Consider the following 20,949-nt stretch of genomic DNA (forward strand, 5'->3'; position numbering starts at 1 on the left):
CAGCTCCAACTATTTCATATAACGTACGATCTTATTTAGTGTAGTGCTAGTTCATTCACAACTATCACCGCGGATTAACTTGTAATTATAAAAAGATAAGTCAAATACTAACAAACAGATAATATAAACAAAAGGACGCGGCCCGAAAAGAGAAATTAAAAGTAAGCGATTCCCCGGCATAATAATTGAAGTGAGAACACACGAAACGTTCCATCTGTTAGCAACTGAATAACAACAACACATTAAAGTAAAAGTACTAAAGTACTTACCTTATTATTCTTTTGATTTCAATTTTCTAAACTTCCTCCTTTATTGAGGAATGGCATATTAGTCATACTTGCATTAAAGCATAAAATAAAACATCGAAGACTTGGTTTATTTTAGGGCAGATGAATAATCTTTTGTTTTGTTTCAGGCAGAATTTGTTGTTGCACAATAACGCATTAGTGAAGTCTGCTAAGGAAGCGAAAAGCAAACAACCATTTTTATAATAAGCGGATAAGTCAACCGCGAGTAAGTTTCGAATGTACAGTAAAAGCAAATTTATATTTATGGGATATGGCTTGCAAGAGTGTTTGTGAATGTTATTTGAGAATTCTGTTGTAACAAAGAAACATTTCTAATTTAATTTTGTTGGAGTGTATTGGCTGCAATATATGCATTTGCATACTCGCATCGTTATATTACTTGCATTGAGTTAAGTGTTAAAAAATCCCTTTTGTACTTTGAAACAGATTTTTGGTATTTTTTAGTGCGCGCAGCCATGGCCAGAAGAACACAAGTGCACTCTGTAGATACACCTGATAACACCGAAGAGCTTGAAAGCCCAGAAACCATAGAGTCCGGTTCGTTAGCTATACAAGATGTCTCTTCAAAAACGGCACAAAAAGGTCAATTACAAAATATTTCAAATGTTTTTACTCGAATTGCTCATTTCTTTACTTTGAATTCAGATTTATGGGAACGTCCAGCATCTACAGTGGCACTCCATTTGCCTGATGATGGTTCCACTATATTACGCTTTGAAATCCAATTAGCTCGTATTATGCCACCTGACGGCGAAGATCTCAAGGTGAAACGTTATGTAGTCTACGAATTGTCAGTGCGTCAGGACTCTTCCATTATCGATCCGCAACCAGCAAGTATACAGCGTCGTTATACGGACTTTCGTAATCTCTACAATAGCTTTAAGAAAGATTTTCCAAATAAGATGTCTTCATTGTATTTTCCGAACAAGGTGCTTGTTGGAAATTTTTCGGCTGATTTAATTGCTGAACGTAGTGCTGCTTTTGAGTCATTTTTAACACATGTCGCAAGTAATAGTATATTACGTGATACACCTGAGTTTTTACACTTCCTGCAAGACAATGAACTATCCAAGGCTTGCCAACTCTTAGATGAGCGTCGCAATGAAATGGCGATACCATTGCTAGAAAATTGCTTTCGTTTACTAAATAAAATCTTCATGGATCGTTCACGACCGGTCCTATTAATATTGTGTCGCTTGGTTGCTGCGTGTACTATGTCGCCGGTACCACATCATTCCGCCGAACGTTGGGCAACTTTGGCGCTGAGTCGTTACGATACGCTGTGCGACATTGACCTCCTACAGTTGTACATTCCTCTGTTGCACACATGCACACATCTCTGGTGGGTAGTGGGAGATGATCTTCTAAATATAGCAATTAAAGTTATAAAGATTGTATGCTTTCAGGTGGCAGCGTGGTTTGGACCAGAAGCCAATAACTGATCGCCTTGAAGAAATGTCTAGAAAAGGAATTAATACAAAAAATGGTCCTACACTAATTCAGGCTATTCATAAGTTGGATCCTCGTACTGAGACTATATAATCTATATACGAAACAGCGAATATACACAACCATACATACATACATAGAAAGAGTGCTTGTTCGCTTTTAGTACTTGGTATTACTCATTTTTATTTACTAGTAGCTAAGAAAAAAAGTGCAATTGTTTACAAAATTACTGCGTTGTATACATGCAAAAATGCAAAAATGCGTGCGGCTAAATTATTGCAGTGTTTCGAAATTTTATTCGGAGGGATATATGCACGTATGTAATGTATATTTAAGCATAGTTATGGCAGATCAAGATAAATTTAAATAAAAATAAATTATACTTTTTTATTTTTATAACATTCACCATTGTCAATTGTTTTACACATGTTTAATATGCATGTATTTTAAACTAAAAAAATCATATTTTTTAGATGGAATACTAATTATACTTTTTTCATTGTAAAGAACATATCGTATTACAGTGTAGTTTTTTGTATAAAGAACATTTGAAAATAAATATAATATAATATTATCTTTTTCTCAATGAATTTAAGATTTCAGGAAAATACAATAGATCTGTAATCTGCTCGTGAGGCACCCAGGCCCCCAATTTTTCGGTAAATCCCATTGAATGATACTGATTGAGAATCGTTTTATGATCGCTGTTAATTTTTTCCGCCAATTCACGACTGGTTTAACTACTGTTCTCCTGTAAAAGTGATTTGAGACGTTCTTCAGCGAATTTAGAAGGTCTTACGCTGCGGGATGTGTCATCGTTGTCAAACTGGCTATTTTTGACCTTTGCAAACCATTTCCGTGCTGTGGACGCGCCATTGACAACTTCTCCATACACGTCGCAAATGACCCGGGCTGCTTCGGCAGCTTTTTGATCTTGATGAAAAACTAAGAAGAACAGGTGTCAAAAATGTTGATTTTTGCTTCCTGGGTATTCTATTTCTAATAAAAACTAATAAAAAAATTAAATAACGCATAAATACTATTAACATAGTTTTGTAGAGCAGAAAGAGTTGTATCGAATGAATACTTACTCTTTGCCAAACAACAAACAAATCATTGTAAAATAAAATAATATGTAAAAACGCTATGAACCATTCCCCAACCCTTGTTTTTTTTTTCAATAAATTTTAAGATATATGTATGTAGATCTGAATTTTATATTCGAATTTAAGTTTTTTTACGTATTAAAAATAATACATTTTTTTTATATTTACGTATTAAAAATAACTTATACTTGCCCTAGTAGCCAGTGTGCTAATTAAGTTAGGGTTATATTGTATATATCTTCTACAAATAATAATAATAATAATTTATAACTAATACGATTACATTGATGCTTTCTTTCGATTTTTTCTGAAATAAGCTACAGAGAACGTTAAATACATTAACGTTCTCTGTAAGCTATCTCGTTTCCGAACACTTTCAACGCGTTTGTTTTGATTTTGTCATTCTCGACCGGATCATTATTTTGTTTACATATTTGGCGGTAAAATTGCGTCGATCAGCTGCATTCTGCATTCCAATAGTAAAAGTGTATTTATTTAAATTACAATGGAGCCCAGTGTTATTGAATTTATTGGCGAGAAGTCAACCATAGGTATTGTGCCCAACTTTTCATTTGATCCTTTGCATTTGATATCGGGTAGCGTGGGACCATTCCGTGCTGGTCTCCCGGTGCACGTGCCACTCTGGCTCGGCATACATCTACGCAAACAACAAAAATGCCGTATTGTGCCACCTGAATGGATGGATATGGAGCTGTTGGAGGAAATCAAGGAAGCGGAAAAGAAATCAAAGTGAGTGAAAATTAGTTACTTAATAATCAAATGCTACACTCACATATTTGTTTTATTAGGTTCTTCACAAAGATGCCGAGTGAACATTATATGGTGGAGGCACAGCTGATTATGAGTACAGCACCCGACGATGTGCCACGATGTGAAGAGCTGCGAACGATTATCAAAGATATATTTGATATACGTGAATCTAAATTACGCACTTCCATTGACGCATTCATCAAAGGCGAAGGCACATATGCCAAGTTGGATAACTTAACACTGTTGGAAATACATACCGTACGTCCAATTCTGCCGCATTCATTGGATCATATTGCGCGTTACCAACGAACAGCAATGGCAACTCAACGCGATACGTCCTCACTAGGATTGAGTAATTCGATGAACACAAGTAATTTTATGCAATAAATTAAATTAAAACAAAACAAATGATTTCTTTGAACTTACAATATCCTTAATACATGTATTTCTAGTAATACTGTCGCGAAGGGACTTTTATTTGGGTTTAATTTTGGCTTAGCTTCGTTAATCAATCACGGTACTTTTCGGTCTGGCAGCCTTGCTACAAATGCAAATCAGCTGTTTCGTTCATCGGACTTTGATGACGTTTTGCGTTGATGCAATTTTCTTTATACACAATCATTGCTACTGTTTTCACAAATAAAATTAAGTAATTATTTAAAAACTTAGAAAATGGCTTCGAGCGGTGCTGAAGTGGAAACAGATAATGACGCTGCCATTAGACCGTCTGGTGGGAATAAAATTCATTTTACAAAAGACGTAAAGTCTGCAATTGATAAGGTATGTTTAACACCTGGCATAATAATAATCAATTGAGCCATTAATATGCATTTTACAATGCAGGTATTAAAAACTGACGACCCCATGGACTCGCCAGACTTCAACACTGTCGATTACATTAATCAACTCTTTCCGAACGAACAATCTTTGGTGAGCATTGATGAGACTATTCAGCGCATGCAATGCGAGGTGTCACTAATTGATGATAATATCCGCGCTGTGGTACGTGGACAGACAAATACGGGTCAAGATGGACAAATGGCCCTAACGGAAGCGCGAAAGGTTATATCAGCATTGTATGTGCATATTATAGATGTGAAAACGCGTGCCGAGAAAACGGAGGAAATGGTAAAGGAGATTACACGCGATATCAAGCAATTGGACTGCGCAAAACGAAATCTCACTTCGGCAATAACTACACTAAACCATCTCCATATGCTAGTAGGCGGAATTGAAAGTTTAAATAAATTGATTGAAAAGCGTTTATATGGTGAGATACTTAATCCATTACAAGCAATTACCGAAGTAAACCAACATTTTAAGCAATATTCTGACATTGAAGAAATAAAGGTAAAAATAAACAAAAACTTATTTAAATATTTTATGATAATATGTTCTATATTATGTTCTATATTAGAATCTCTCCCAAAATGTCGATAAGATCCAAGTAACATTGGCCAAACAAATTACGGACGATTTTAAAGATGCCTTTTCGCCCAAATCAAGTTCGGCAGCAAATGCTGGAAACAAGCAACGTTTGGGTTTAAATCAGTTGACAGACGCATGTAAAGTGATTTCTGTGTTAGATCCGAAGGTCAAAAAAGAGCTATTAAAGTGGTTTATTGGTACGTACGAACTATTGTGGCAGTCAATGATGATGTAATATTGATTTGCTTATTATATTTGCACAGCTCAACAACTGGAAGAATACTTGCAACTGTTTCACGAAAACCAAGATATAGCCTGGTTAGACAAAATCGATAAGCGTTATGCGTGGCTTAAGCGGCACCTACTTGACTTTGAGGATAAATTCGGCGCAGTCTTCCCGCTTGATTGGGAAGTATCTGAACGCATTACCGTCGAGTTTTGCCGTCTCACACACGAGCAACTCACTCAAATCATGGCAAAGCGCAGCAATGAAATAGATGTACGTCTTTTGCTCTTTGCCATCAATAAAACACAAGCTTTTGAGCAGTTGCTTTCCAAACGCTTCACTGGTATCACATTGGGCGCTGAAAAGCTAATTACACCAGCAGCTCTTAAGGTATTACCTGAAAGTGGTGTTGGCGATCCTAACGCGCCGCCTACAATTGGTTTATTTCACGATCAGATTGGTGGTTGCTTCAAATCACATCTGGGTATTTATATTAAAAGTATTGACCGTAATTTATCGGAGTTAATGGAAAAATTTGTCGAAATGGCCAAGGAGCCACTCAAAGTGTCTGAGTCAAAAACCACTGTATATCCAAGGTGAGTGACTGCGAATTTGACGTGATAATTTTTGTAATGTTTTTGGCCTTACAGTTCAGCAGACTTATTTGTATTCTACAAGAAGTGTATGGTGCAATGCAACCAGCTAAGCAATGAGCAGCCTATGTATGAACTAGCCTTGGTTTTCAAAAAATATCTGCGCGAGTATGCAAGCAAAGTATTAGAGTTCAGTATGCCGAAATTGATGACTACAACTGCGTCAATTGGTGAGTTTATTTTGTGTTTACGCATCCTTTTAGCTGCATGACTTGGACATTTTTTTTGTTATTAAACATGCAATTTTATTACTTATCTTTTCTGGTGGCAGGCAAAAGCATGTCTTTACTTACACGTGATATGCAGAATCTCTCCACAGCAGCCGGTCAAGTATTCCACAACTTTTTAAAGGAAGGAGAGACGCAACGTTTCACACGCGAAGATCTAATACAAATTTGTTGTGTCTTAACCACCGCCGAATACTGTTTGGAGACTGTACAGCAATTAGAGGATAAACTAAAGGAGAAAGTATCCGCAGCCTATGTAAACAAAATTGATATGTCAGAAGAAAAGGATGTGTTTCATCGGTTCGTTTCAAGTGCCTTTTCGCTTTTTTACTTAAATTCCTGATGCATTCTATTCGACCTGTATTTTTGTAGCATTATCTCGAACAGCATACAATTGCTTGTACAGGATTTAGAAGCAGGCTGTGAACCGTCTCTTCAGTCCATGGCCAAAGTGCAGTGGCAGAGTATTAGCAACGTTGGTGATCAAAGCTCCTTCATCAGCAGTATGTGTGCGAATTTCAAGCATACCGTTCCTGTTATTCGAGACAATCTGGCCACCTCACGAAAATATTTTACACAATTTTGCCATAAATTTGTCAATGCATTCATTCCAAAATTCATTAACGTTCTATACAAATGTAAGCTGACGCATTCTGATGGCTCCAACAATGTGTTGGGTTGTGAGCAACTTTTGCTCGATACGCACAGCCTAAAAACGGCACTGCTAGACATGCCCTCAATTGGTTCGAGTGTGAATCGCAAGGCCCCCACCAGCTACACCAAAGTTGTCGTGAAGGATATGACACGTGCCGAAATGATCATTAAAGTGGTCATGACTCCCGTACAACCGCCATCGCATTTCACTCAACAAGTACTTAAACTGCTGCCGGACATCACTATTGCTGAGTATCAAAAAATTCTGGATATGAAGGCCGTGAAGCGTGTGGATCAATTACAATTGATTGACCTATTTAAACACACTGCTTCACATGTATCTGTAGTTGGAGGCGATGCGCCGGAGGCATCGCCAACGACTGAAGATAGTGGCTTATCGGCACAGGCGGAATTGAATGCAAACATGAATTCAGATGCTATTTCGGTGGTGTCAAAGGAAGCCATTGACAGTGGTGATACTAATACAGCGGCACAATCTACAGCTACAGCCGGCACCACGTCCACGCCTAAACGTGCTTTTATTTTTAGTGTTGGTAGTTTTACTGGTGGCACAGAGAAGACCGCAGATGGCTCATCCAATGGTGGTGGAGATCGTGGGCGCATACGCAAACTGGAGAGCTTGCTGAAGAAGCGTTTACCGTAAGGCGATAATACATACACGAAAAAATTGAATGACTCGGGATTTTAAGTTTTAAATTGTTTGTTTATCCATTTCACTTCATTTTGGGTGAGTATTACATTCCATTTTTGATTTTTGAATTTTATCCGTTTTGAATCTGTATGTACGCATATGCACTTGATATATTCTGCAATATTGAAAAAATAAAAATATTTATGCAGTACATATATGTATGTAGATGCCACCTTTTTTCAATGTGACGGTTAGACTCTTTATATGCCGGACAACCCGGACTGACATCCGCCAAGGATCGTTACTCCAGCAGGATTCCTTGAAAAATTATGGGAGGGCGCTTATGCTGTTACAACAACAACAACCCCTTATTTATGTAGATGCCACTTTTCTTTGAAAAAGTAAGACCTCATTAATTGAGGTTCAGCGCACTAAATAGGGTTAGTTTGCTGTGACAGCAGCCCTTGGTTGGGGAAAACCCGAGCAGTTGCGGTCGGCTGCCTTAAGAATGGTAGAATCCTATCCAGAATCGGCACCGAAATACCCAGCATATGTCCGGCACGTGATGATACAGTACGACACGAACCACTATTCACTTGGCTCGATTAGACGAAACAGCGTGTTTTTGGATCTTCCATTAATGAGTTTCGGTTTATAAACTGCTACAATAGCAAAAACAACCCCTTTGAAGTGTTAATGATAAAGGGTGATCAATTTAGAGGTATTGGATTTTAAATGGAAATAAAACAACGAAAATTTAAATTGATTGGATAATTTTTTTTTTTTGTGTTCATGACATTTTTTAAAGATAATCTCATCAAATGTTGACCGCAACTGCGCCATAATTCGGCCATTCGTAAACACCAATTTTGAATGATTCGCTGGAGGACTTCGGTTGGTATGTCGTGAATACCTTTAGTAATATTTGCTTCCAATGCCTCAACCGAAACTGGTTTATCCATAAAACATTTTGACTTTACACACCCCCACAAATAAAAGTCCAAAGGTGTGATATCACATGATCTTCGTGGCCATTCCAAGACCGCGGTTCGAGATGAATTGCTCACCGAAACGACGACGTAGTAAATCCATTGTTTCACGGGCTGTATGGCAAGTAGCGCCGTCCTGTTGGAACCGAATGTTGTGGAGGTTACGGGCTTCAATTTCCGGTATCAAAAAGGCGTTTATTACGGCATGATAGCGATGATTTCTCTAGCCCATAGGCCGCACCAAACGGTTTTAAGTATGAATGTAATGGCTGCTCTTGAACGTCTTCGGGTTGCTCTTCAGCCCAAATACGGAAATTTTGCTTATTTACATAGCCGTTAAGCCAAAAATGGGGTTCGTCGCTGAACACCATAAGTGGGTCTGAGCGCGCGCGATGAAAACTTTTCACTGAGCGTCGATTTTCGCAATGCAACTGTACGATTTGTAAACGTTTCCAAGCAGGAAACGCCAATGAATACCGAAAAAATTGTGTAGATATTTAGTTTGACAGTAGTCATGCGTCACCCTATTGGAAAAAGTACCTCCAATCTGTTCACCCTTTATAAAAAATAGAACAAAACACAATTTTCATTTCTTTCGGTCACGTTTATTTAACATTAAAAATTTCAATATACATATATTCAAGTTAAAAATTAATTAATTTAACCGTTGAATTGTAAGTATGGTTTCTTTTTTTGATTTCCTTTCTACTAAAAATAAACTATAAGCATTACTTTCTAAGCCTTTTCACAATAAACGCACACTAACATTTTCTCTTTTATATTTCCAACCACACCGACGGCTTGGTTTTGTTTGGCTAAGTATGTATATGTACTACAAATTTTGCTTTATTATGTATAATTCAACTTTCTACGTTGGAATTGCCTTGTACTCATACATTGTCAGATTTTAGAACTAAAATCCATTGTTAGTTACATAAATGAACTAATTATTACATACCTCTGGAGTATGGTCAGTCGTTTCAAGTTGACTTGGTGAAAATTCCTGCTGTGCAATCATTGACATTTCCATTTTTTTGCAGTTTAACAAATTTTTCACTTTCGTTAAATACATCAAGTATGCAAAACAAAACATTTACTATATAAATTATAGTATGATTTGCGCATTATTGTTGTGTGTGTGTTTCTAAATTAGCGGTACAAGCGTGTGAAGTTCTTTAGCGCCATGGTTATCGTTTTGGGAGTGTCAGCGCTGTGAAACAGAAAATTTTATTAAATAAGGAATAAACATCAATTAATATTTGTTCTACATAACAAGTGTGTAATTGAAATTCTGGGTTTTTGGAGTTTCTTCTACATACCCTAGCAATGCGGCAGTGAAATCATCCAATTGCTGTTGCGTCGCCGTCACATATCCGCCACTATTTCGCTTTGGCAACGCATCCAGTGCTGTCTTCACGTACGTCTGCATTTGCTCCTGTGTCACAACCGATTTCAATTCGAACATTACATCTGCCACATCGGACAACATGTAAGAGTGCAAACAATAGACTGAGGCATGTATGAGATTCATAATCAATGCTTCGCCGTTTTGTTGCGCAATCTCCTTCACCAATGGACGACATTCTGGTTGACGTTGATTCGAATTTCGTCCCCATTTCAAAAGGTTACAAAAGAATTTCATCACCGATGAATTGGCTTCCCGATGATCGAGTGTGCAGGCTAACAGAGCACATTGGAAGATTGGTGTGACGAGTGCGCTTTGTAGGAACGGTACGGGGCAGCATTCGATAAAGCGCGAGCAAAGCCGAAAGAAGTCGTCAACGGTATCCGGATTATTTTTGAGACCATTTTCCACTTGCAACATGCTGAAGGTGGGTTCAATAAATGCTTTCAGCATTTCCAGTAGACCTATTGAAAAGCAAGGGAATATTTAAATATTTATTGAAAAAAAGAGTCTGCCATTTCGTTTTCAGTATACAGATTTTCATGTTCATGTTGTTATTTTTAATCTTTGTGGTACCACAAAAGTTCAGTTCATGAATTATTAAATGATTAAATTAAATGAAATGAGTCTGTCAAGATAAGCCATTTTACGCACCTGGTATACATTCGCCAGCCTTGGCGAATTCGTCGACTAGTACCGATCCGAGATACAAAAAGCAACTATGGTGATGTAACGCATAGATGGATATCATTTGCTTGACCAATGGTTCAACCAAAAGTGAAGCTTGCTTCCGTACCATGCGTACACCGTAACGTATGAGCCTGCAAGTACGCTCCATGATACGTACTTCAGTCTGATATTTATCCATAACTTGTGTTAACAATGGCCAGGCATCGGTGAGTATCTGCAAAGTTGGATGCAGTTCACTATCGGCAATGTCAGGATTTGTGTGACGTATAACTGCACAAGCACGATCAATCCAATAAGCTGGATCGGTGCGTTCGCCCTTCTGCATCGTTGCCATGGTGGCTGGTGACATTTCAACCATTTGTGCCAACGGTTGTAATTGAAAGGAGATGATTTCACGCATTGCGCTTTCCAGTTGCGTGCGATGCAGGCGTGATAGTATCAATGAAATGCCTTTAAGGAGACCGATGGCCAAGTCGTTGTTGATTTCAAAACTGTCCAGACTACGAGCAATCTCCACGAGACCACTAATGTGACAAATCATATTTTGCCGGCAAGCCGAACATATCGAGGTGAGCGCTATCGCTGCGGCGGCAGCTAAACCATTCTTCTGTTGTAGCGAATAAAGCAGGAAATTTAGCACTGCCTCCAGTGATGCTGGATGATTTTCGATCCAATCGCACAGCTCTCCCAACAACATAATAGAGGTATAGCGTACTGCAATGTGGGTATTATCGGGCAGGTTAAGTATGGCTTCCACTACTTTAGGTATGACTTCATTCTCATCACTAAAAGAAAGTGAAAATAAGAGATTTTTTAATTAGGAAATATGATTAGTTGAATTCATAACACTTACGGTATTATATTTTTGGCAACATTTTGCATTATAAACAATGCAGACTCTGTCGACTCCCAAGTGGTATTTGGTGCTTGTAAAAGGAGGAACATTTGCTTGAAACATGCGCCTGAACCAACGATAAAAGCCACATCCTTAATTAGATCAGACACTTTGCGTCTGAATTCCTGAAACAACAGGGGGAAAATAGAGGTTTACAAATAAATTCTTTACTTACATCTTCATACTTACATTAAAAGTATCGTTTTCTTCAATTAGCCCATCATGATCGGCGTCCATTTGCGCATGACGATAAAGTGCACCCAAAAGGCGCTCAATGTGTGGTTTAAAATGCGTTGTCAATTTGTCATTATAACGTTGAAAAAGATCCTCACTTAGCCTATACCACAAATTGAATGTAATTTCCGCCACCTCGTAATCAAAGTGACCCACGCACATCAGCACCAGATCCAGTCCTTTAATAGAATAATGTGGTATATCCTCCTGAGAAAGCATTTCGTAAAAGAAAGCCTCACATAACACCGTAAATATACGGCAATAGTTCATAGTTTTGTCTATGTCTTCGTGTGCCACACTAATATGATACGCCGTCTCCAGTGAACAAACTGCATTAAAAATTTTTGTTTCCATTGCCGGTTGTAGGCTAAATCGGCTAGTATTTGCCTCAATACAGCTAAGCAAAGCGCATAAACACTCGGTGCACGTGTCATGCAATTTCCGTGATGTTTCTCCGCTGTTGAGTAGTTGAAAAACTTGTTGCCCCACTGGGTTCTCTGTGAAGTGCTGGATGGGTATTGCTTGCACTGCTACCCAGGAGCTGAAACACCGGAGCGTGCAATTTATGAGAAGTTCTTGACTGCAATCTTGACGTTGTAAACACACACATAGAAACTCAAGCACTTTTGGTGCTGCAGCATCTAATTGCTTATGTATCTCTTCACGTCGATTGGAGCCCAAACGTAAATATCGTGAGTCTATCTCCTCTGGTATCAGTGTGAGTATCTCCAGCAAAGGCCAAACAGCTTGTGGTTGTGGTGACAACAAGTCTAACAAATCGATAATAGGTTGCTTCCAAGCTGCCATGAGTAATGCCAAGTCAGCAACAGCTAGACTCAGCTGAGTTACAATTACTGCATCGGTTTCATTGGTGATTTGCCCGATGTGGGCAATTAATGAATCTCGCAGAGATTCATGTGATGCAGGTGGGAGTTCGTTGAACGAGTTTTGTATTTTATTTCGCATCGTCTGCGCTGCAAAATAACACGAGTGCAAATCGCGTTTCTGCTGTAGTAGCTCGTCCGCAATAGTCCATGAATATATCTGAAAATGAGCGATATATATTATTAATAGATGTTCAAATACAAAGCTGAATTTTCCACTCTATCATATTTAATTGATAACTCACCGACTTTTGGAAATCTTCCAACCATTTGTTGGCTTTTTCTTTTTCTTTTGGGTTGCTGTTATGAAAAAGGGTGCAGATGCCCTGATACACAAGTTCAGCGGTTGGCGCTGTCTCCATTTCTAACTGAACACTTAAACGTACTCACTAAATAATTTGCTTCTATTAACGAAATTTGGCTTGAAACTAAAAAATAACTTAAAAATTTACTGCCTTTATACTTGTCATTCGCAACTCCTTCTGTAACAAGCAATAGTCGTGTACTCCATAATTCGCTTGCTCTGTGGAATCACTGGAATTGAACACAGGGTGGTATTGTTGCAAAGAAACAAATTTACTAATTGCAGGGAGAACTTTTTATAAGAAAACTATTTCTTATATAAATTTTACGGCATTGAATTTAAACAGGGAATGTTGATTTGATAGAGAAAATTCAGTCTTGACCCATTCCTAATTTTGGGGAGGAACAGAACCTATCTATGGCATATTCCTCTGAATTTTTTGTTAAATGTTCTCCACAATTTAACAGCAAGGCATAGAAAAAAGATATTTTTTCATGCTTAACTCGCAATCTGTAATTAAAAAGCGAGATTGCCAATACAAAATTTCTCTCCCGAAATTTAATAATACATTCACATATAAGTAGATGATCTACTTTTTCGCGCTTAGCTCAAAATCCGTAATTAAAAAGCGCGAATTCCCATCCAAAATTTCTCCCCCAAAATCTGAGATTATAAAATAATCCTAGATAATAACGATACTTCTTGACATACAACCCTGTATTTTCTGTGTTATCGATAATTATTATTACGAATGCAAGGAGAAACATCAAAATAAAAACTAAACGAAATGGATACAGGCAAAGAAAACAAGTCTGTAAACACGATTTTAATATTTTTTTTGTTAAATATTATTAATTGTGGAATCATTTTACAGAAAAAAACGTGTGCCCATAAACGTTTTGTCCTCTTATTACTTATTATAAAATGTAATATAGAATATCCCATGCGCATTGCTGCCATAATTTTTTGCAAACTCAGTAAACGTCGCATACGGATTTCCTCCAACTGTTTATTATTAGCAGCCAATTTTCTTCATATCGTTAATAATAATTAAAGAAACCAAAAACACCGAAATATTCCACCAAAATAATTTCTATGAAGAAAAACCTCTCAAAGCAGTATTGACAGCTGATTGTCAATTTTGCAGGTAATCTGCCATAGAACGGGTAGATTAATTTGGTGGATTTATAGGTAATTAATGCATATGTGAAAGCATTATTCGATTATAAAATAATCCTAGATTATTACCATACTTTTTCAAATACAACCCTGTGTTATGGATAATTATTTTTTGGAAACATGGAACTTCCTTAACTGTGACAGCGCCACACCCTCATCCTATGATTCGGCCTGCCTCAGCTTCCTAAAACACAAAGCAGCCAACACAATAAAAATCCAAGGTCGCTACACCGTACGAGAAGCATGGGAGATATGTAACAGTAACCCTTCCGCATACCAAATCGAGCTTTTCACAAAGCGAACAACAAAACCAACAATGGCACAAATAGTTAAAAACACCAAACCTAATATAACAAAAAACCCAAACAATAGTCCGCAAAAAATTAACAGCACACAAAAGAAGATTGATTTAAACAAAGAAACTAAGGTAACAAATGGAGACACTATCAGATACACACAAACAGAAAATCCAGCAAAACAAAATACACAAAAAAACAATATGATCACCACACATAGAAGATACTAATATGGAAAAAACCCCAAGTAGGGAACTATACTACCTGAGCTAAACGACATCACACCTAATACACACAAAAAGATCGTAAATGGATTTTGGTTTAAACCTCTCAATAATACAATGGAATATTCAAGGATTTATTAATAATACATTTGGACTGGAATCCTTAACTTCCACACATAATCCAGATATCGTATTATTACAGGAAACTCTTATAATAAACAAAAACCAACAATTACTTCACTTACCGAGCTATCAAATTCTTCACCACAACAAACATTTAACGTATGCAAAGTCAGGAATAGTAATATTAGTTAAAAATACAATAAACGCTTGAAATCATAAGGCATCCACTAACCAACTTTAACACCAAACCATAACCATAGACGGACTAAAAGACTTACATATTACAAATATCTACAAAGAAACACTTACTTCAGTAGATGTATCTATGGCTTCAAGTGATTTGGCAGGTTGGTTGTCCTGGAAGATTTCCCATACAAAATTTCTCTCCCAAAATCTGAGATTATAAAATAATCCTAGATGACAACCATACTTTTTGACACACAACCCTGTATTTTCTGTTTAATATATCCTTATTTTCATGCGTGGAAAGAAAAACGTCAAAGTAAAAACTAAATAAAATGGATGCTGGCAAAGAAAACAGGTTTGTAGACATAATTCTAATAAAATGTATGTTAGGTTTTGTTAACCATAAACGTGTGTCTTCTTATTACTTATTATAAAATATAATATGGAATTTCGAGTGCCTCCTCCAACTGTTTATTACTAATAGCCAATTGCGCAACAAAATTAGCTATTCCTTCTCCTTGTCTTTTCTTCATAACGTTAGTAATAATTAAAGAAACCAAAAACACCGAAATATTCCACCAAAATAATTTCTATGAAGAAAAACCTTTCGCAACAGCTGATTGTCAATTTTGTAGGTAATCTGCCATATGTGAACGGGTAGATTAATTTGGTGGATTTATAGGTGATTAATGCATATGTGAACGTATTATTAGCTCGTTATAGGCAACAAAGTGTTAAGTTGGACGTGTGAACGTGTAAAGTGATTTAGTAGTGAATTTAAAAAACAAAAAACAGGCAAATTTTTTGCCTTTAATATATGAGATTTTATTTAACAATCCAGTGATCGAACTCGATGAATTATAGAGAGATGTTCTATTTGAAAAAATTATAACAATATTTTTTTTTGGGCTTAATAGCTGTTTGCGATATATTTTTGATAAATGATTATTTGGAGAGGATATACTATAGATTGAGATGGAATTACGAATGGCGCCGTTGTGGAAATATGTTATAATGTTGATACCATTTCAGTTCATTTCATTTCCATTTCATTTCTATTTCATTTCTAAAGTAAATACTGCAAGCGAAAATGTTCGCTGGTGTATTAGAATGTGTCATCTGGCTTAGGAACGGTTGTAAATTAAAAATAGTCAACAAAACTCAACATGCAAAGCAACAACAAAGCAAGTCAATAATTTGATGTTGATCTGAAAAACACTATAATCACACTCAGTAACCTGCTGTTAAAAAAACTATAAAAATCATCCAAAATTTTTAAGTAAAATAGTAAAATAAAAACTGTCTAATAATGATGCAATGCGAAGAACTGAAGGACGATGAAGGTCCCTCGAATACGTTGGAACAATTCACGGAATTGGAGCAAGTACTCGAAATGATCGATACAATGAAGGACTGTGATGCGCCGGGCTTTGAAAAAGAATACGAGCAGTACACAGAAGTTTTGTCGAGGTAAGAATGTAATGCAATTGAAATAACGGCAAGCGACTATAGACCGCTGTTCATACCTTAGATACCAGGAGCAGCCACATTTGCTCGATCCTCATTTGAACGTGTTGTTGGAGCGGCTTTTGGCGAGAGTTCGCAATCGGGCATTGCCAGAAGGAACTGTACATGCCGCCTTCAAATATTTGTATATTATTAGTAAAGTACGTACTTATAAGGTGTTGGTGAAGTTTTTGCCACATGAGCTGACTGACTTGGAATTCGCATTAGATCTGCTCGAGCGTCAAAATCCAAATGAATATAATCATTGGGAGACGCGTTATGTGCTGTTGCTTTGGATGTCGATATTGGTATTGAATCCTTTTCATATGTCACGTTTGGATGCATACACCACATCCAAAAGCGAGTCAAACACAGCTGGTAACTGTGTTGGCTCCACAAAAATGTTGAATCATACGCAGAACAAATCGAAAATGGAACGTATTTTTGATCTCTGTCAACTATATTCCGCCACAAACGACACGTGTAGCAATATTGCTGCTTATTTAGCAGCAAAGTATTTAGTGCGCGCAGATATCAAAGATGTCTACTTGGAGCGTTATTTGGATTGGGTGATGGACCAACATCAATCGGAGTCTAGTGATGCAAAATTCGGTGAATTAGCTGCAGTTGCAGACATTTTAAAGCACGGTAAACGCGAAGATTTGCTGCCCTACGCCGACAAATTGCTCCATTGGATCGTTAGCTTACAGTATAAGGAGAGCAATGACTTTTTAAAATACAAAAGCTACATAAAGATTGTACAGCGCATAGGTTTGGTATACTTAAAGCCGAGATTGGCTGGTTGGCGCTACAAGCGGGGTAAATGAAAATCATTCAAATACGAATTTTTGAAAAACTCTCATATATGATCACTTCTAGGTACTCGTTCGTTGGCAATGAATCTGAATAAGAATACCAACACCGCCACTGAGGAAAATGCTGGCGGAAATGACAATGATCCTGAGAGTGAAAAAGATGATGGGGAAGAAATCGTGGTGCCCGATGCTATTGAGGAGGTCATTGAGGAATTGTTGCAGGCACTACGTAGCGGTGGCAGTGATATTCGTTGGAGCGCTGCTAAAGGTATAGGGCGTGTCACCAACCGTCTCAGCAAGGAGCTAGCTGACGAAGTAATTGGCTCAGTCATTGACATACTAAATCCACTAGAGCCGCACGAGGCATGGCATGGTGCTTGTTTAGCGTTGGCTGAGTTGGCAAAGCGCGGACTGCTTTTGCCACATCGCTTGCGTACGCTGGTGCCACTGTTGATGCAAGCACTATTTTACGATGAAATGAAGGGGTATATGTCGGTAGGCCAGCATATACGCGACGCTGCATGCTATATGTGCTGGGCATTTGCGCGCTCATACAATCCAGAGGATTTTCAACCTTTCGTAGAACAAATATCTTCTGGTCTGTTGACAGTAGCTGTTTTCGATCGTGAAATAAATTGCCGAAGAGCCGCTGCAGCTGCATTCCAAGAAAGTGTCGGACGTCTAGGCAATTTTCCACATGGTATAGAAATTTCGACAGAAACTGATTTCTTTTCAGTAGGTTTGCGACAAAATGCTTACCTGAATGTAGCTGATTTTATTTCACAATTTGAAGAGTACCAAAAACCGTTGATCGATCATTTGATAGAAAGAAAAGTGAATCATTGGGACACAACAATACGCGAATTGACTGCGAAGGCTTTGCACAAACTGACATTCCGAGCGCCCGAGTTCATGTCCACCGTAGTTTTGGGACAACTTTTTAGCAAGTCAGATTCTATTGATATCAATATGCGACATGGCACTGTCTTGGCCATTGGTGAGATCACGTTGGCGTTGAGCAAGATCGAAAAGGAAGAGCAGGAGATGGCAAGCAAAAAATTACTCTCGAATCAGCTGTTAACCGATCTCAATGAGTTGTTACCCAAGTATGTTCTACGCGACTCGTTTCGCGGTATGAGCGGCGAAATAATGAAGCACTGTTGCAACGATTTTATAAAGAACTGCAGCATGGCGCGCATTGAAACATCAATCACTTGTCTGGGTAAGTAATTGATACCAAATTACAAAATAATGCAATATTACAAAAAAAAAACAAAAAAAATAATAATAATTATTTCCGAATTCTCAGAATCTTGGCAGTATATAGTGGACAAATGTTTGCTAAATAAAGCTGCAGCCATACGCGAGGGCGCTACAGCTGCGTTCGCCGAGCTTTGTCGATCCTATTATAAGGGTGAACATCGTGCAGCTGGGAACGCTGATATTATACGTGGATATCTAAGGGGCGTTGACAATAGCTTGGAAGAGCACATACGTATGGGATATATAAGCGCTTTGGGGGTGTTGCCTGATTTTATGATTGTACCACATTTAAATGATATACTTGAAAGTCTGATCAAATACTCACTCACTCCAACACAAGCGACTATTGCGACTGGCGAGATGTTAAACCAACACGAAACCCTGGCAACGGGCACTTGGAGTGAGGCGAGGCGTGATAGTGTCAAGGCACTCAGCACTGTGGTGCAGACATTGGGTTTCGGTAGAGAGAGCACGGGTGAGGACAACCTCAAATATTTTGGCATATTTTGTTAAAAATTTCAGTTCTGAAATTAATATAAGGAAAAAAAGTCATATTGGATCCGTAAATACGTACTAACCAATTCTGTAGATAATTAACATTTGTTTTTATTTTTTAAGTTTCATTTGGCAATCCGCAGTACTTTAACAAAGTCGTGAACTGCCTGCTGAAGGCCTTGGATGAATACACATTAGATAATCGTGGTGATATTGGCGCTTGGGTGCGTGAAGCCGCAATGAATGGTGTGCAAACTGAAATAAATTGCTTTTTAGCCAATAAGCAATCACAATTATTTTTCAGCGCTCTTCCAAATAATCACAACATGCCCAAAGGAATTACTGCAGCCGGAGCAAGTGCATCAAATTATACTTGGCTTCACGCAACAAGCTGTTGAGAAAATAGATCGTACACGCGGCCTCGCCGGACGGCTACTCTCTCGTATAATTACCACTACTCCTCCTATACCACACATTCGCCAACATGAACGCTTGCTGGAAGTGTTCCCTGAAGATTTTAATAGCGTGTTGTGGCTCTTTGCTGATCAGACATTCCCGCTGTTTTGTTCCCTACTTGAGTTGCCCGACTACTCTCGCAGAGTGCTGCTCGGGTTGAGCGCAAGCATTGGACAGTTGACTGAATCCTTGGTAAGTAAAGCGTGATTTTTTTGAATAACAGTGAAGTCGCAGATTTTATAGGTGTTCATTATTTTTTCTCGTGGTTTTTAGATAAAATACTCTTCGGTAGCATTATTTGAATTCCTACGCACACATCCTGCAGAAGTGCCACGTTTGTGTAAGGAAGTTGTCATCAATTTCCAAGAGAATGTCTTGAATGAGCGTGTCACCTACCCTATGCTAAACTTCTTAGATATATTAATAAGCTCAGGTAAGTATTAAACGCATACACTCAAATGTATCCCATTAAAAAAAAAATTATCTTATTAATAGGCACCATAAACGATGTGTTATTGGATGACTCAAATACGTTTGGTGAAGATATCTACCGCTTGCTGAACCTCGAAATTAAAGGCCACAAAAAACTCTACAAATTAGTATCGAGCATAAGTGTCTATAGCCAGCTGGTGCAAGTGCCGAATCTTTGCAAGCGTATACTGTCTAAAATGTCCATATTCCTCGGCCTCACGCATGTGCATGTGCGCAAAACGAGTGCCACTAAATTGTACGAAGCGCTAGCGCTGCATGGTGACGCTTGTGACATTCCCGAAGAGAATATGGATGAGATATTGAATTTATTATCTGAGACAGATTGGGGCTTGCCTCTGATTACAGTGCGTCCCATACGTAATAAGTTATGTGCACTGATGGGGATAAAACCGCCAGTGAGTGGTGTTGCGAGCGCAAACACTGAACAGATTGTTGTTATTCCTGAAGTGAATGCAGGTCTAAATGCTACGGTGCGCATTTTAAATTAAACGTTTCCTTATAAAAAAACTAACCCTGTTTGCAAAGTATTTTAACATTTAACACATAACATAAACCGAGTGAAGTTTTATTAATGGACTGCACAATAAGCTATCGAATTCTGCTTATTGTTCGAAATTGATTTGAATGCGTTGCTTTGGAATAATTATGAGCTGCCGATTCTTTTTTTTTGGCAGATTACACAAACACAATACACGCAAATATATATCAATAAATATAATTTATTAAAAACTGAGTATTTTTTAAGTGAAGATATGAAAAAGTATTGATGTTAGAAAGCTGCTTACAATATTGCAAAAACTTTATTTCTCTTTTATTTTTTGATCATCGAGCATTACTAAAACTACTGAGACTCTGTAATTACATTTCACAAGTGTGAGGACGTTTCTCATTTGCTGTATATTCAATCTGATCGTTGCTTTTTTTGAAGGTCTTTCATATGCCTTTTATAGGCATTTCCAAAGTGATCGTTTTTTGGCAAATCTATCATTAGTTTAAATGCTTTATCGAAAAAAGAGTGTAAAAGTGAAATAAAGTTGGT

The 20,949-nt window shown here is 37.8% G+C and overlaps 5 protein-coding genes across 10 annotated transcripts; 4 read left to right on the forward strand and 1 right to left on the reverse strand.

Moving 5' to 3' along the window:
* Window positions 1-25: 25 nt before the first annotated feature.
* Window positions 26-2,268, forward strand: LOC129247829 (sorting nexin-20). 5 transcript variants are annotated; one of them, XM_054887155.1, is made up of 5 exons: window positions 26-161; window positions 416-513; window positions 735-890; window positions 954-1,650; window positions 1,715-2,266. In XM_054887155.1, the coding sequence occupies exons 3-5, from the start codon at window positions 764-766 to the stop codon at window positions 1,848-1,850; spliced, it is 960 nt and encodes a 319-aa protein (XP_054743130.1). In that variant the 5' UTR covers window positions 26-161; window positions 416-513; window positions 735-763; the 3' UTR covers window positions 1,851-2,266. The 5 variants fall into 5 exon arrangements, with proteins under 5 accessions (XP_054743130.1, XP_054743128.1, XP_054743127.1 ...); XM_054887153.1 differs by having other exon boundaries at window positions 26-247; window positions 753-890; window positions 1,715-2,265; XM_054887152.1 differs by having other exon boundaries at window positions 27-161; window positions 753-890; window positions 1,715-2,265.
* A 772-nt stretch (window positions 2,269-3,040) lies between these two features.
* LOC129247928 (probable DNA replication complex GINS protein PSF2) lies at window positions 3,041-4,237 on the forward strand. Of its 2 annotated transcripts, XM_054887305.1 has the most exons (3): window positions 3,041-3,613; window positions 3,673-4,004; window positions 4,087-4,237. In XM_054887305.1, exons 1-3 carry the CDS (start codon window positions 3,369-3,371, stop codon window positions 4,131-4,133), a joined length of 624 nt encoding a protein of 207 aa, XP_054743280.1. In that variant the 5' UTR covers window positions 3,041-3,368; the 3' UTR covers window positions 4,134-4,237. The 2 variants fall into 2 exon arrangements, with proteins under 2 accessions (XP_054743280.1, XP_054743281.1); XM_054887306.1 differs by lacking the exon at window positions 4,087-4,237 and having other exon boundaries at window positions 3,042-3,613; window positions 3,673-4,042.
* On the forward strand, window positions 4,201-7,701 carry LOC129247927 (vacuolar protein sorting-associated protein 53 homolog). Its single transcript, XM_054887304.1, has 7 exons — window positions 4,201-4,414; window positions 4,478-4,984; window positions 5,052-5,259; window positions 5,326-5,884; window positions 5,939-6,111; window positions 6,213-6,468; window positions 6,541-7,701. Exons 1-7 carry the CDS (start codon window positions 4,307-4,309, stop codon window positions 7,484-7,486), a joined length of 2,757 nt encoding a protein of 918 aa, XP_054743279.1. The 5' UTR covers window positions 4,201-4,306; the 3' UTR covers window positions 7,487-7,701.
* A 1,345-nt stretch (window positions 7,702-9,046) lies between these two features.
* Window positions 9,047-13,070, reverse strand: LOC129247988 (transportin-3). The gene is made up of 6 exons (XM_054887378.1): window positions 12,817-13,070; window positions 11,643-12,731; window positions 11,412-11,578; window positions 10,523-11,343; window positions 9,783-10,332; window positions 9,047-9,673 (listed from the first exon to the last, which is right to left on the reverse strand). The coding sequence occupies exons 1-6, from the start codon at window positions 12,931-12,933 to the stop codon at window positions 9,613-9,615; spliced, it is 2,805 nt and encodes a 934-aa protein (XP_054743353.1). The 5' UTR covers window positions 12,934-13,070; the 3' UTR covers window positions 9,047-9,612.
* A 2,953-nt stretch (window positions 13,071-16,023) lies between these two features.
* LOC129247483 (tubulin-specific chaperone D) lies at window positions 16,024-20,630 on the forward strand. The gene is made up of 8 exons (XM_054886619.1): window positions 16,024-16,353; window positions 16,415-17,208; window positions 17,269-18,426; window positions 18,514-18,942; window positions 19,086-19,208; window positions 19,267-19,610; window positions 19,692-19,851; window positions 19,914-20,630. Exons 1-8 carry the CDS (start codon window positions 16,193-16,195, stop codon window positions 20,396-20,398), a joined length of 3,654 nt encoding a protein of 1,217 aa, XP_054742594.1. The 5' UTR covers window positions 16,024-16,192; the 3' UTR covers window positions 20,399-20,630.
* The last annotated feature ends 319 nt before the right edge of the window (window positions 20,631-20,949 follow it).

This window comes from Anastrepha obliqua, chromosome 5 (assembly GCF_027943255.1).
Source record: "Anastrepha obliqua isolate idAnaObli1 chromosome 5, idAnaObli1_1.0, whole genome shotgun sequence".
NCBI classification, from domain to species: Eukaryota; Metazoa; Arthropoda; class Insecta; order Diptera; family Tephritidae; genus Anastrepha; species Anastrepha obliqua.